The following is a 13,763-nucleotide window of genomic DNA, read 5'->3' as shown; positions in this document are numbered from 1 at the left end:
CGGCTGGTCGTAAGATTTCGAAGTGTGTTACCTAACGGCACAGTTATAGGCTGAAGCGCCAACATTTCCTCATTCGTTTCTTTTTTTTTTTGTTCCTTACGTCGTTGTACTGAAAGACCAAAGCAGATGACGCGTAATAATATCTGGGGTTTAACGTCCCGAAACCACGATATGATTATGAGAGACGCCGTAGTGGAGGGCTCCGGAAATTTCGACCACCTGGGGTTCTTTAACGTGCACCTAAATCTAAGTACACGGGCCTCCATTTTCGCCTCCATCGAAAGCAGATGACGCGTGTCCCGTTGTTGCAGTAGCTGACAATGTAGTGTTCTCCAGTGCAAAACAAGGAGGGACAAGGCGTTATTATCCCCTACGTAACTGCTACAATTGTGTGATCGCTAGTAGTGCTCTTGGTCCAAGATGATTAAATTACTTTGCTTACCTTTCGATTTGATTATGAGGGACGCCGTAGGGGAGGGCTCCGGAAATTTTGACAATCCGTGGTCCTTTAACGTGCACCTAAATTTAAGTACATGGACCTCTAGCATTCTCGCCTCCATTCAAAATGCGGCCGCCGCGGCCGGGATTCGAGCCTGCGACCTTCGGGTCAGCAGTTGAGCACCACAACCACTATACCGCCACAGCGAGTTACCTCGAACTCATTTTCTACTATCCGAGCACGCAAGGGTGTCTTCACCGGATTACTGTTTGAACCAGCTGATGGATGCTGGTACGAACACTGTCATAGAATTCCAGCATGTTGCCATAGCTCCGAGTGTGTGGTAATCACGCTGCGCAACACGAGACGAAGAGCCGAGGTGGAAGGCGCAGTTTTTCGTAGACTTACGTAATCGTGTCCTCAACTTTGCAAGAACACGTCGTGGACACGAGCTTTTTCCTCTTTCGGTTGCAGGAGACCCACAAGCTTCAACTTGAATTGCAACCTTGACTGCAACTGCACATCGAGCTACCTCAACCCTGTCTGCGCCGCTGATTCCGTGGTGTACCTGTCTCCGTGCCTCGCAGGCTGCCACAAGGAAGTACAGGCGAAAAACATAAGGGTGAAAACATTGCTTACGCGAGATAATATTTACCACGAAGAGCTAGCACTAGCATTTGTAGTATTAGCAGAAAACGTTGTATTGTTATGTGGACAGCTCTGGACATGTAGTACATGTATACATACATTGGCACGCTTTCATTCGAAGTCCAGAAGATTAAGCTTTTCACTTTATGCGCAGTGTGCTTTTGCGCGATTGCAGTTTGCGTGACACCATGCGAGAGAATTGCTGCTCACCACCACGTGTCTTATCTGTCTTCTTCACTGAAATTCAGTGCGCATGGCTTCGATTTACTGAGTCCGTCGAACGTTGCATGGCATCGCATGGGACTATAAGAGAAACACCATCGTGCGTGAAGAATATCAGACTGGTTGTGCACACTAGGACGTTTTTTTCCTTTAATGTGAACCTGGAGCGCAGTACGCGGTCATTTTCGCTTGGCATTCCTATCGACATGCGGCCCACCTGGGCTTCGAATCGGACGCGTGACAAGAGCAGACTCGCCAACAACCATTGGACTACAATGGCTGGAAGTGGGCAGCATATTGAGTAGCGCTAATATTAACTACAATCCTCATTCATAAAATTTTTCGTTAGTAAGCATTCTTTGCCTTTGGCCGGTTACCTCCGCTGAAGATAGGACCGGCATCAGGTTTACCTGAGATGTTATCTTGCAAACGGTTATCGCAAGATACTTTTCGTGAATACGGGCCAAGAAAAGGAAGCATCTCACTCACCATGGTTCTATAGTGTTATGGTGCTTGAATGCTAAACCGTAGGTCGCGGGATCGAATGCCAGCCTCGGTGGAGACATTTCGATGCAGGCAAATTTCCAGATGCCCGTGTGCTTACATTTAGGTGCACGTTAAAGAACCACAGATGGTCGAAATTTACAGATCCCTCTACTACGGCGTCTCTCATATTCATAGCGTGGTTTTGGAATGTAAAACTCCAACAATTATTAGCAAACATATCATGACAAAAAATTCCGTGTACTTTGCACTAAATCGCGCAAAGCTTGGTACAGGGAACCACGGGCCCGTTGCCACCCGTACTCCCCATCGACCGACACGTCTAGCTTCGAGATGCGCGGCTTCCTCCTCGGGAGTACGCAGCCAGGCTATGCACCATAGAGCGGAGGTTGCGCGCGGTGTCTCCGTCAGTGGGTCTGGCTTAGCTACTGCGCGTGCGCGGCTTGGCCAGGTGGTGCGGTATCTGGTCGCTAGACGACGCGATGCTTGCTTCCTCTTTCTTTCTACCTTTTTTCTCTCTCTTTCGCTGATATTTTCTCAGTCTCTCTTTCTTTTTCTTTCTGCATTTCTTTCTCTCTATTTCTCTGTTTAGCATTCTTTCTGTGCTAAGCTCTACTCTTTCCCCTCCTAATTTTTCTCCTCCTCACGCTCACTTTCTTTCCACCGAGATGCTACACTATACTACACAAGGCTACGCCATGCTCTGCTAGCGTGCCTGGATAGCCGAGTGGTTAGGAAGCTCGCCTTCGGTACGCGGGTTCGAGTCCCGCTTCGTGAAGAATTTTTCTTTCTCTTTCTTTCTGTCTCTCTGTTTGTTTCTCGCTTTCTCTCTGTACTCGTTCTCATGGTTATTACAGGCCACGTCGTCGCGGTGAGTAGCAGGTATTGCCCAAATTTCGTGGCGCATACCGGTTCACGATGATGATAGTTTCGGGCAGGGTCACACACTCCACACACTTCACGCCGAACTGGAACAGCTTCGGTGTTAAAAAGCAACGAATATATTAAAGGGCTACTGCAGCCATGTTTTCCAAGTTGAAACCGGTTTACCCACAGCGCTTATTTTAGATGCGAAGTATCTTAAGGTCGAGCTCAATCCGGCGGTGGTGGTGGGGTGGTGTGCGGCGTGACCACCCTTACTGCGCATGCGCATACCCTCTCCACACACCTCCTCTCCACTCACCCTCTCACCTTCCCCTCTCCACCTTCCCTCTCCCCTTCCCCTTCCCACTTTCCCTCTCCACATTCCCTCTCCCCTTCCGCTCTCCACTTTCCCTCTCCACATTCCCTCCCCCTCTCCACTCTTCCTCTGAAACGCGGGCTAGACATGCCGAAATTCTCTCCTGCGCGACGCCGCGATGAGCTCGAGCGCATGCGCGTCCCCTTCCCTTCTCTCTCCTCTCCTACGCTGCCCCCCTCTCGCCCGCCTGTCGACCGCGTTCCCCGCTCGCCCTGTGAGAATTAACGGCCAGGCTAGATGGAAGATACGACGCGCGTAGCGTCCCTCTTCGCGTTCCACGACGCGAGGTCGGTAGCATGCCCAACGAACGCCAACGGAACGCGATCGTGCAAGTGCTCCGGCTTCGCATCGCCTCATGGTCCCCTTTAGCGGGAGATGGTGTAATTTTTATGCGGACGTAACGAGGGGTGGCATTTGAAGGTAGTTCACCTATGAGTAGTCTTTTGCTATATAAGTAGAGATACGCAGTTTGTTTGCTAAATCTCCATCATCGTCATGTGGACGGTTCCAGCTGTACAGCGAATGCTCATGTGTCAACGGCACGCTGAACGACGCGGACGTGAGTGCGGAGTGGCCTTTTCTGCAGTCCGTGCAGGCGATTCGATCTCGCTGTCCCGTCAACTGCCCGCTCCTCCTCGTCTACCTGCTCGGTGTCTTCCTTTCGCTCAGCTCGGCCTTCCTCAACGCAGCGCCGGCCACGGCAGCGGCCATCAGGTGAATCGGCCGGCTTGGCGCGTTGTCTTATAACATCTGTTCTTGGAGTGCACTTTTGAGAATGAGGCAGCTGAAAAGCTGCATTCAATAACAGCTGCAAGCAGAAAAAAAATATCCATGGAAATTCTATTTTAATAATTGTATAAGTGATGCGTATGCGTTATGTTGTTGTGTAGGTTACAGGTTTCAATCAGATTGAACTGAGAAGAGGTTCTGGATGGAAAATGGAAAATAGAAAGGTGGGGGAGTGACCTAGTAACTGTCTCTCAGTCGAGGACACCACAACCGCGTCACTTTAGGGGAAGGGGGGCAAAAGGGAAGGAGGAGATAGATGGTGGGAGGGAAGGGAAGGTCACAACAGGTAGAGGGCTGGGGGCAGAGGAAGGGGGAGATCCGTCGTTGTCGTTGCTGATCAGGCGTTGAGCACGGCCTAGAGGTGGTCTGCGAGTTGCGCGGCATCAATGTACTCGAGCACCGCGCGTAGGGCACCGCGAAGACGGTCCATGGCTCCGGCCGAGTGCAGCACATCGTTCATGGTCGCGCAGGGTAACCCTTGCCTCCTGAAGGCGCGCGCGAGGTGCTCCCGTTGCGGAGCCAGAGCTGTACAGGAGATGAGGAGATGCTGGAGTGTTTCTTCCTCACCGCAGTCACCGCATAGGGGTGAGGGAGCACCGCGAGGGTGGTGCCGGCGCTCGGCGGGCCAGACAGAGCCGGTCCGCAGTGCGAGCAGGAGGGAGCGCTCCTTTCGGTTTAGCATTCCCTCCGGTAGATAACGCGGGGGGCAGCCGGAGGCTACGCGCGCGTCAGGGTGGCTGCGAGCGAGCTCTCGCCGGATGTTCTGGCGTGCTGAATCTACGGAGTCCGCGTACGTTATCAGCGGAACCGCAGGTTGTGTGCAGTCCTCGCCAGGTCGTCAGCAGCTTCGTTCCCCCGCGATTCCAATGCGTGACGGTATCCATTGGAGAGCACGTCGCAACCGTGTTCTCGCAGTGCGTGCAGTTTCAGGGCTACACGCTGTGCGAGTGGGGGGGGGCGCTCCTCTTTGGCGAGCTGGCGTAGTGCCGACCGCGAGTCTGTGAAGATCGCGGCGCGATTGATGTGCGCCGATTCACGGATGAGGTCAGCAGCGAGGTGAATTCCTACGAACTCCGCCGTGTGGAGGACGCAAGGTAGGCAAGCCGGCATTGGCGCTTCAATGCCAGCTGCGGTGCCGTGCAGGCAGCGGCCGCAGAATGGTCCTGGAGCACGGAGCCGTCAGTGAAAAACTGCAATCTTCCTTCAGGTCATGTTCCATTCTTGCAGCGGCTTCTTGTGCGATGGCACAGGCGGGTGTATTCCGCTTGGAGTGGACCCCCGGGAGCTCGAACCCGATGGAGAGAGGCACTCGCCGATGAGAGGGAGGCCACGGGGGAATCTTTGGGGTGCTCTCCGCAACGATGGCGTCGAATGTGCTGAGTAGCAAGCCAACACGGGAGTCGGGCAGTGCGGGCAACCGAGATATGATGACTGTTCCATCCGGTGCACGGTTGAGGCACTCCAGGTGGTAGAGCGCGCGCATTTCGCCTGTGAGTGACGCCGGCCAGGCGCGGGTCTCCGCGAGTGTGTCCGCAATGCGCGAATTTCGCCGAAGTCCGTGGCACATTCGGAGCACTCGGCGGTGGTCGGCGTCGTCGATGGCATGCCACTGGATGGGGCGCAGGAGGCACAGGGGCAGCGCGTAGTGCACCTTGGCCCACCCAATGGCCCCGTAAATGGCCATCGCGAAGGAGGCGGGGCATCCGTCGCCTCGCGCGAGTATGCGACGCACACACGGCGCATTTCACGACGTACACGGCCTACCTCGTTGTTCCACTGGAGTCTGTGGTAAAAGAAAGAAAACTTTGTCCCAATAGGGAAGGGCTCGGAGGTAGAGGGAGCGGAGGAGCCCTCCGCTACCCTCTTGTCCCAATCATGGTTCTTTTCCGGGATCTCGGACGCCGAGCTGCACTTGACAGCCTCCCACTGCTCCTTACTCTAAAGGGGCTCTGCGACACCTTTTTAGCATGATCAGAAGACGCCGCGGATTGGTGGTCGAGGCTCCTGAGAACATGTGAGAGAAATATTATAACGCAGAACGAGTAATAATAAAGTCAGCTAGAAATCGCTCGCTATTCTCTCGACAAATGACGCCATGAACCCAAATGACCGCGCCGTAAACACAAAGTCCACGGTCATGCTGATTTGTGCATCGTGAGCTGCATAGTTACCGCGGCCGCAGCGGGATGCCGCGACGTGCCCGAGCGCTTGCTCGCGATCACACTGAAAGTAAGCCGCGCTTTCGAAGTAAAGAAAAAAAGCTAACAAACGGACGTAGCTGCTTGTCCCCTTGCCCTCACCCCACTTCCCCGTAGCTTTCAGCGCGCTCGCTGGTACGAAAGGAGAGAGAAAGAATCTAAAGCGTGCTACAAATCCCGGTAACTTTGGTCGTACTTGATGAATTCTAAAAACTTTGCGGCAGTCATTTCGTAAGACAATGAACTCCTTTAATGAAGCCATTCGATGAATTACTTGTGGGGACTTCCAATGGCGGAGTCAGAGTACGTTTTTCTGCTCGTTTTGAAGCAAGCTTGTTCGAACGACAATGAGGGCGGGAGTCAAACGTTCCAATGAGAGAGTCGGAGCGGATTCAGAGCGCGAGTCACTCCGTGGAGCAGGAATAGTTGCTCCGCCAAATCGGCGGATTGGGCTGAACTCGGTGTGACGCACTTCCTTAAACACGGTTGCCTGCTATGGGGCGCCGCCGACAGGCGTGTGTTTTATCAGTAATGACGGACGACATGGATGGCTCGGAAATAGTGCGGCACTGCTTCCGCTGTTCGATGGCGACAGCTTCGAGTCAGAAAGCTCCATTTGATGCACGAAAGACTCATCGAGCAGCGACAGCGACGCTGAACTTGCCACGTGCGAGCGGGAATTCCACAGCATCAGACAGCGGAATGGAATAACTACACGTAAGGCATTCTGGAAAATTCGTCGCTTGAATGAAAGAACCTCCGCTTCCGCATTGCTCCAGCGGCGCGGGTTGTGTTCCGATCTCGGATTTGCAGGTATTGCTCTATGCCAGAGTCGAGTGCTCGCTCGCCGAGACCATCGGCTGCTCCGACTCTGCCATTGGAATTCACAGTGGAAAAGCTTCGCGGGGCCCCTTTAACGGCATCGGCCTAGCGTCTTTAATCTTTTTTCTACAGTGTTCGTCAGCGTCTTGAACGGCTCCATGCAATGTGCATCCCGCGACCTACTGAACGCGTGCTTGGCATCAAATTTTAGTAGTCAGAATTTTCCTTATACGTACGGTCCTTCAGGTGGGCTTTAGATGTTGTCCTATAAAGAGAGCTCCGATTCAAGTACACAGAAATTCAACGAAGCCTACATAAAATAAGTAACTACTAAAAAGTGTACCCACTGGTATAAACACACACACACACGCACACACAACGCACGCGCGCACAAAACAAAAAGAGACACCTTTACACTGCACCTTATAGAATATTCTTTAGTTCGTTAGGTGTTGTCTTCGTCAAGGCAGCGACTGCCTTGACAGAAGACTGCAATTGCTTGACTGCAGTCTTGACTGCAGCTGCTGCGTTGACGAGTCCACCTGTCAAAACGTTGACTCCAGCGTCATCCCCTGTTAAACGATTTCTAGTCAAATCTAGAGTTTATCTTTCCCTGAGCTTCTGTCTTTTTGTGTCCATTACTGCGGTGTGTTAATTTCACAATTGAAAACAGGCGCTCTAATGTGGTCAATTGCAAAATTGATCCGTGAAGCTTCGTTGAAAAGTTGGCGTCACCATGCATTTTTAAATTCTTTTTCTTTACGTATAGCTATCGATTATTCCTGCTGACACGACATCAGTTCTGTTCCAGATATCTGAACTGTCTGTCATCATTATAATAGACAACGTGGTTTAGTATATGATGTTACGCAAATGATCTTGTACCTGTTTAATGAAATAAATAATTATTACTCAATCAATAACATTTGCTGGCAGGCTAGTTGGTGATGCATAGTTCACAGGTATACAAGCACAAACGTAACAAGGCACAACGAAGAGAGAACAGAGGGTCAGCACTCTGTCCTGTGTATTCTTTTTGTTTTGTTACGTTTTTCATGGTGTACCTATGAACGACTAATCAGACTAACAAAGTTCGTCAATATGCGTTTCCTACAGATGCGTTAAGCCCGCTGAGAGATCGCTGGCCCTTGGAATCCTGACAGTCATCCACCGGCTCGTAGGTGAGTGTTTCGGCCTTGCAAGTGGTAGTCAACCGCTTTGTGCTATTTGTTTGTGCCAGTGCCTTAGCGTTCCTCTGTGAAGCTACGGTAGACGGTCATATAGAGGCCTTCTCAGCGCTCAAGAGCTCCAACACATTATCTAATACGTAAGTGTATGGTATAGTGGACATTCAAACAAGGGACAATGCACATTCAGGCAAGTTTTTGCTGACACTCCCTTAACGGTTGGGCCACAAGACATAGTTAATAATGGACTGTACCAAAAAAAAAAAGATGTGGCAGCTTCGCGCGAGGGTGACGAAAGCGACAGCGAGAGTTAGATTTAGCGCTGCGCTGGAGGAGTCTGGCGTATGCTGCTGTACATGCGCTGCCTGTGAATTCTATTGCCTTTTTAAAATTATCTATGCGGGAGTGAACCTTGAAGACTTGATCAAACCGAACTAATTAGCAGAAATTGGTGGTAGACGGGAGAGAAATGCGCGAGCTTTACCTTTGCTTAACTCTAATTACATTCAATTACACTGATACCCAAGATTAGCCAGCAGTAGCCAGGAAAAGGTATCAGTAGCCATAGCCAACTGTACTGGCTATGGCTGCTGTTGTAAATATTCAAAGGAAGAGGAGGCATTTGTTTGCTGCAAGAAAAATTGGGAAGCTACTCAACGCATTACAATGAATATAATAATATTAATTGTTGGGGTTTAACGTCCCAAAATCACTATTTGATTATAAGAGAGGCTTTAGGGGAGGGCTTCGGGAATTTTGACCATCTGGTGTTCCCTAACGCGCACCTAAATCTAACTACACGGGCCTCAAGCATTTTCGCCTCAATCGAAAATGTGGCCGCCACGGCCGGGATTCGATCCCGGGACCTGCGGGATCCCGGGACTAGCTAGACCACCGTGGCGGGTCACATTATAGTGGAATAAAAGGATACTCACTAAAGACCCGTTGAAGGCGTACATCTTCCAGAGGCTTGCGGTTTCGAAGCGCGTGGCAGTAGTACGGTTAGGATGTTGTCACATGATCGTGACAACATCCTAAGGCAGCAGTCAGCGTGTTCAAGACTAAACTTTTTTAGTTGGGCGAACCTGTGCCCGGAAAATGAGAAGCCAACGGGCCAGCAAATCACACTGTAAACCGATAGCGGCATGAACAGTCGTCGACCGTCGAGTAATCTGACCATCAGCGGAGCGCGTCGTTTTTGTAGCGGTATATAGCTACACTTGCCTAGCCGGAGCCGATTTCGCGTGTATCCTCATGAGCCGTGCTGCGCATGCGCGAGGATCAGTGATGTCACACAGCTGGGTCACCGGAGCTGGCATCTCACGCGCTCTCCGACACCGCCACGCGCGGCTCACCGCTGCTTGTCTGCGGGTTCAGGAGGAGTGGCGTCATAGCCGCGGCAGACAAACTGGCGCCGCTGGCGCCGGCGCGCGGGCAGACTCCGCCACCGCCGGTCGGCGCTTTCCAGAGTGACGTCGTAGCCTTGGCAGATGTATTGGCGCCAGCGCGCGCGCAGCTATTCACCTTCGTTGTGCAGTCGCCGTCTGACACTGCTGGAGCCGCTTGATAGCGCCTCTGACTGGCGTTTGCAGGTGGGTAACGCAATGGAGAAGGAGAGCGCAAACGCTGCTCACCGGTGCAGAAGAGCCGAGAAGCTTATCTCATCGGATCCCGAAGTAGTTGCCGAAGTAGTAGCGGTTCAGCGTACGAAGAATGAACAGAAGAAGGCTAATAATCCTAGACAATCTGTAAAGCTAAGAATAATCAGCTGAACGTTTGGTAACGCTACGTATATCCTGGCATAGACGAGCTAAGCCACTGCAAATTTTTATTAGGCAGTCGACCTTGCAGCGTTATCTCTGGTGCTCGCGTGAGCTCTCGAATAAACTTGACTGTTCACGTCCTGCGCGTATCTTAACAGAGAGATCTCAAGTAATCGCGAAGCTTCTCAGTCATTGCGGCGCGGTCTGCGCTGAGCATTGCTAACAGTTTTTGCGGCTGAAACCCGAATACGTCAAACTAGTTTATAAACGCGCGCGGCGATAACGGCAAAAAAAGCAGGGATGAGATTGACAGAACAGGAAGTCTTTACAGGACATGGGTGACAGCACGTCAACAAAACATAACTTGCAAGAAGAAAAAAAAGACAGGCAGGTTGTTAGACGTTAGTTTAAGGAAGCAATACGTGGTTGTCATGAAAGGAGAAACGTAGGTGACTTCAGGCCGCTTCAAACGAATGATCATTCCATTTGAAAAGTTCAGTATTTCTACATTGTAATTTATTTGTCATTCTTTATTTGCGTTCTCATCATGTTATGTGTCACTTCCATATTTTCTGATTATTTAGTATTTATTGATTTTTGCCACCGTTTCCTTCTCACAGTTTCTTGGTGTTTGTTCCGGTCAGAGATTACCAAACCTCGTACCCCATTGACAAAGTATGGATGGAAGAGTGCAAATAAACACGCCGTGTTTAAAATAAGGACAAAAGAAACGACATTGTTGCTCGACCACGTTCGCAGGCTCCATCTCGGCTCCGGTGATCATGGGCGGCATCGTGGATGAGACGTGCCTCGTGGCACCGACCGTGCGGCTCCAGCGGCAACTGCATCGCGTACAAAAACGAAGACATGGCACGCGGCATGTTCTACGCACTGATCGTGATGCTCACCATGTCCATGCTGCTCTTCTACCTGTCCCTCCTGGCGCACCGACGCCACTCGCGAAGGCGCAAGGGAAGCCAGATCGATGCTCGCGGTTTACGTGGGATTCCGCTCGCCGGACCATCGCGTCCCTGATCGACGCTGCCGATCCGTCGCCTGCACGTGAGCGATGATTGCCTGCAGGGAACTGCGGTAGCGCCGTCAGCCACACAGGACGGCCATTGCACTTTGTTTACTTCTAATATGCACAGACATCTTACTATGGACAGAAAGATGTTTAAATGTACTTAGATGCGTACGTGTACTTCAATGCAATGAAACACGCCGTGCGAGCGATGATGATTCGATTTTCTTTTTTTTTTCTGCTGCAAAGGCGAGATATGGCCTAAGAGCGGCAATATAATGGCGGTGAGTATACAATGAAGTTGCGTACTGCGAAGTGCAGATGCGACGCGACTCTAAAAATGCCAATGGGACACGCGATGGCAATGGGACTATGTTTTAAAAGAACCATTCTCTCATGTTTGCCGATTTTGCATTTGTGTAGTCGGTTGTCCTCATAACTCCCCTCTCACTGGAGCTGTGAGCAATCAGTCAAGACCCGCGTGGATAAAGTTAAATCACTCAACGGCTATCACTAGTTAACGGATACAATTTGTAAAGTGAGCCAACTGGTTCCATCGAGTTCGCTTATTCTTTTATATAATGGAGAAGTGAACTTTGGACATTTGTGTGACCGCGATCGAATTCTCAAATACCCATTGTCACAGGCTGGAACAACTAGTCCCACTCCCAGCGCTTCAAGTGGTCCGCAGGGCACTTGCACAGTGGCGCCTAGCTACTAGAATTTCACAGGTACTGGAGGTAGCGCAATGGTAAACTGCATTTCCCCACGCTGAAATTACATCGAAGGAGGCGCGACCAGCTTGATATCAAAGCTGCGCAAAATGCCTTTTAGCCTTAGCTACATGGGCTGGAGGTATTTGTGGCTGGAGGTATTTAACTTCTTAACTTCTTAACAAATGAATGGACGTCATATTTTAGTTATTTCAGTGCGAACCAAGATTACAATAGTTCCCTTCCTATGCGACGTCTTGTCACCATATTATGATCAGAGAGCTCGCGCTGCTGAATGACTGGACCAGATGACGAGCACTGGCCTGCGACATATATCATTGCAACGTAAAATGAAGCTTTGTTGCGAAAATTTTGACTTGTCGTGACCAGTTGGCTGTTACTCCCTCGCTGAATATGGTGCCTGACCGGTCGACGAATCGCACCGCTTTGCCTGACACACAGTAGCCTTGATCCGTCAATTTTGAGGCCACCACCGAACGCATCATTTTTGTGCGCCCACACCAGCTGAGCCCAAAACGGAGCAGAGAAAAGTACTTGTGATACTATCCAGTGGCAACATAAGCTGCGGGAAACTCGCGGCGAGACTCCCTGCTGTCGTACCCGGCTACTCTACTTAACCCGCAACAGTGGAAGCGGGCCTCGGCATGCTCTGGCTTGCACATAGGCATATATTTGATACTTTATCAGTACTGACGTCAAGATTAGGAATGGCCCACCCTCTATAATATAACCGATAAAACGAACGAGCGACAGGTCGCAGTACTCTTCTTGTTAACTGCGTCTCGATTGGCTACTTGCTATGGCACTGGACACACGGGTTGACACAATAATTATGTCTTCGGCAGCCTTGTCCTCAACTGGACTGCTTCAAACCGTGCGGCCAGTCATGCAAAGTTCGGTAATAATATTAGCATAGGATTTCTAATACAAGACCGAAGGCAAACTAGATGGCGATCACTGTTGTGCGACAGAGAGACTGCCCATGGTGTGCAACTTCTCTCTCAGTGTGTACGATTCCGGCGTATTGTCGAACTTGCAGCCTGACATGCTCCGATTCAGCCGTGATGCAGCTACGTGTGACTTGTTTGACTGCTTAAAACGCCACAATTTCAGAATTTGATGATGAAGTCCTAAGATATCAATCTGGCTACGCTGAATATCGTGGAATTCGACATCCGCTGCAGTGGCCTCAACATTTCTGGTTTCGAGCTGCTTGTCATTCTCGTGTGACATTCCAATTTGTTGCTATCGCATTCATCGCTTCACCATTGCGGCGAAACTGTGACTTCTTTTTTAATACGAAAGTGTTTTATGCCGGGGTCCACGAAGACTTCACTGACGTATTTCCGTCATGGATATCACGTTGTAAATTGTACACTAACAGATGACAAAGGAAAAATTGAACAAAATGTTCCGTCGCGCGGTAATCGAACCTACAACCCATCACTCCGCAGCGCGCGGCGGTAAATAACTCGGCCACAGAGCGTACGTTCTCCAGCATGCTAACGGCGAGTTATTTATATACGCTATTTACCGTTGGCGGTACTCGGAGCTCAGTGGCACTTCATCGTGTACTAGTTATCACTAGCGAGATGGCGCGAAGGGCACGAAGGGCGCGCTTTAGAGGTCGTCGCCCCGCTTGTTGCCATGCGCGCGTGCCTACTGCTTATACCATCTGTCTTTTGCGCTAAAGGGTGTGGTCGCCCGTGCGCACCCGCTTATCTCGTAATGGAGGCGGTTTGTACGTCTTGTGCTTTCACCGCATAGTTTGCGTTGAAGTTACAGAGCACACGAAGGCCACCTCGCTCGCTCAGCTGCCGCGTTTGCCAAGGGAGCGTGCTGCTCAAACATCATAAAGAAGTAACAACTGTGGCATTTGTTAGTGCGCGCTCATCCTGTGTATACTTGTGCGTTTGTTTCGTGCGTCCTTCTTTGTTTGGGCAGCGCGCTTTAATTGTCGAGCTGTAGCAGTTGTCGCGCTCGCCCTGTGTGTGTTCTTTTAAAGCCTCCTTTGTGCTTGAGCAGCGTGCTGCAAGTTTTGGCCTGCTTGCAGTTCTTCGCGTGACATTCCAATTTGTAGATATCACATTCATTGCTTCCCCTTGCGGCTAAACTGTGACTTTTTTATGTGCTTGATACCATTTTTGCGCGGGGTTCACGATATGCTTGTACAGGTACATGTTAAGAACATCA

At 50.7% G+C, this 13,763-nt stretch overlaps 1 protein-coding gene across 1 annotated transcript in view; it reads left to right on the top strand.

Moving 5' to 3' along the window:
- Positions 1-10,610: 10,610 nt before the first annotated feature.
- Positions 10,611-13,763, top strand: part of LOC119381941 (solute carrier organic anion transporter family member 4A1) — a 30,124-nt gene continuing 26,971 nt past the window's right edge. The window contains exon 1 of the mRNA XM_037649690.1: positions 10,611-10,812. Coding sequence (XP_037505618.1) covers positions 10,611-10,812 — 202 coding nt within the window. The remainder of the gene's footprint in view (positions 10,813-13,763) is intronic.

Source organism: Rhipicephalus sanguineus, chromosome 2, assembly GCF_013339695.2.
Source record: "Rhipicephalus sanguineus isolate Rsan-2018 chromosome 2, BIME_Rsan_1.4, whole genome shotgun sequence".
Lineage (NCBI taxonomy): Eukaryota > Metazoa > Arthropoda > Arachnida > Ixodida > Ixodidae > Rhipicephalus > Rhipicephalus sanguineus.
This window is presented reverse-complemented; position numbering and strand designations above follow the sequence as displayed.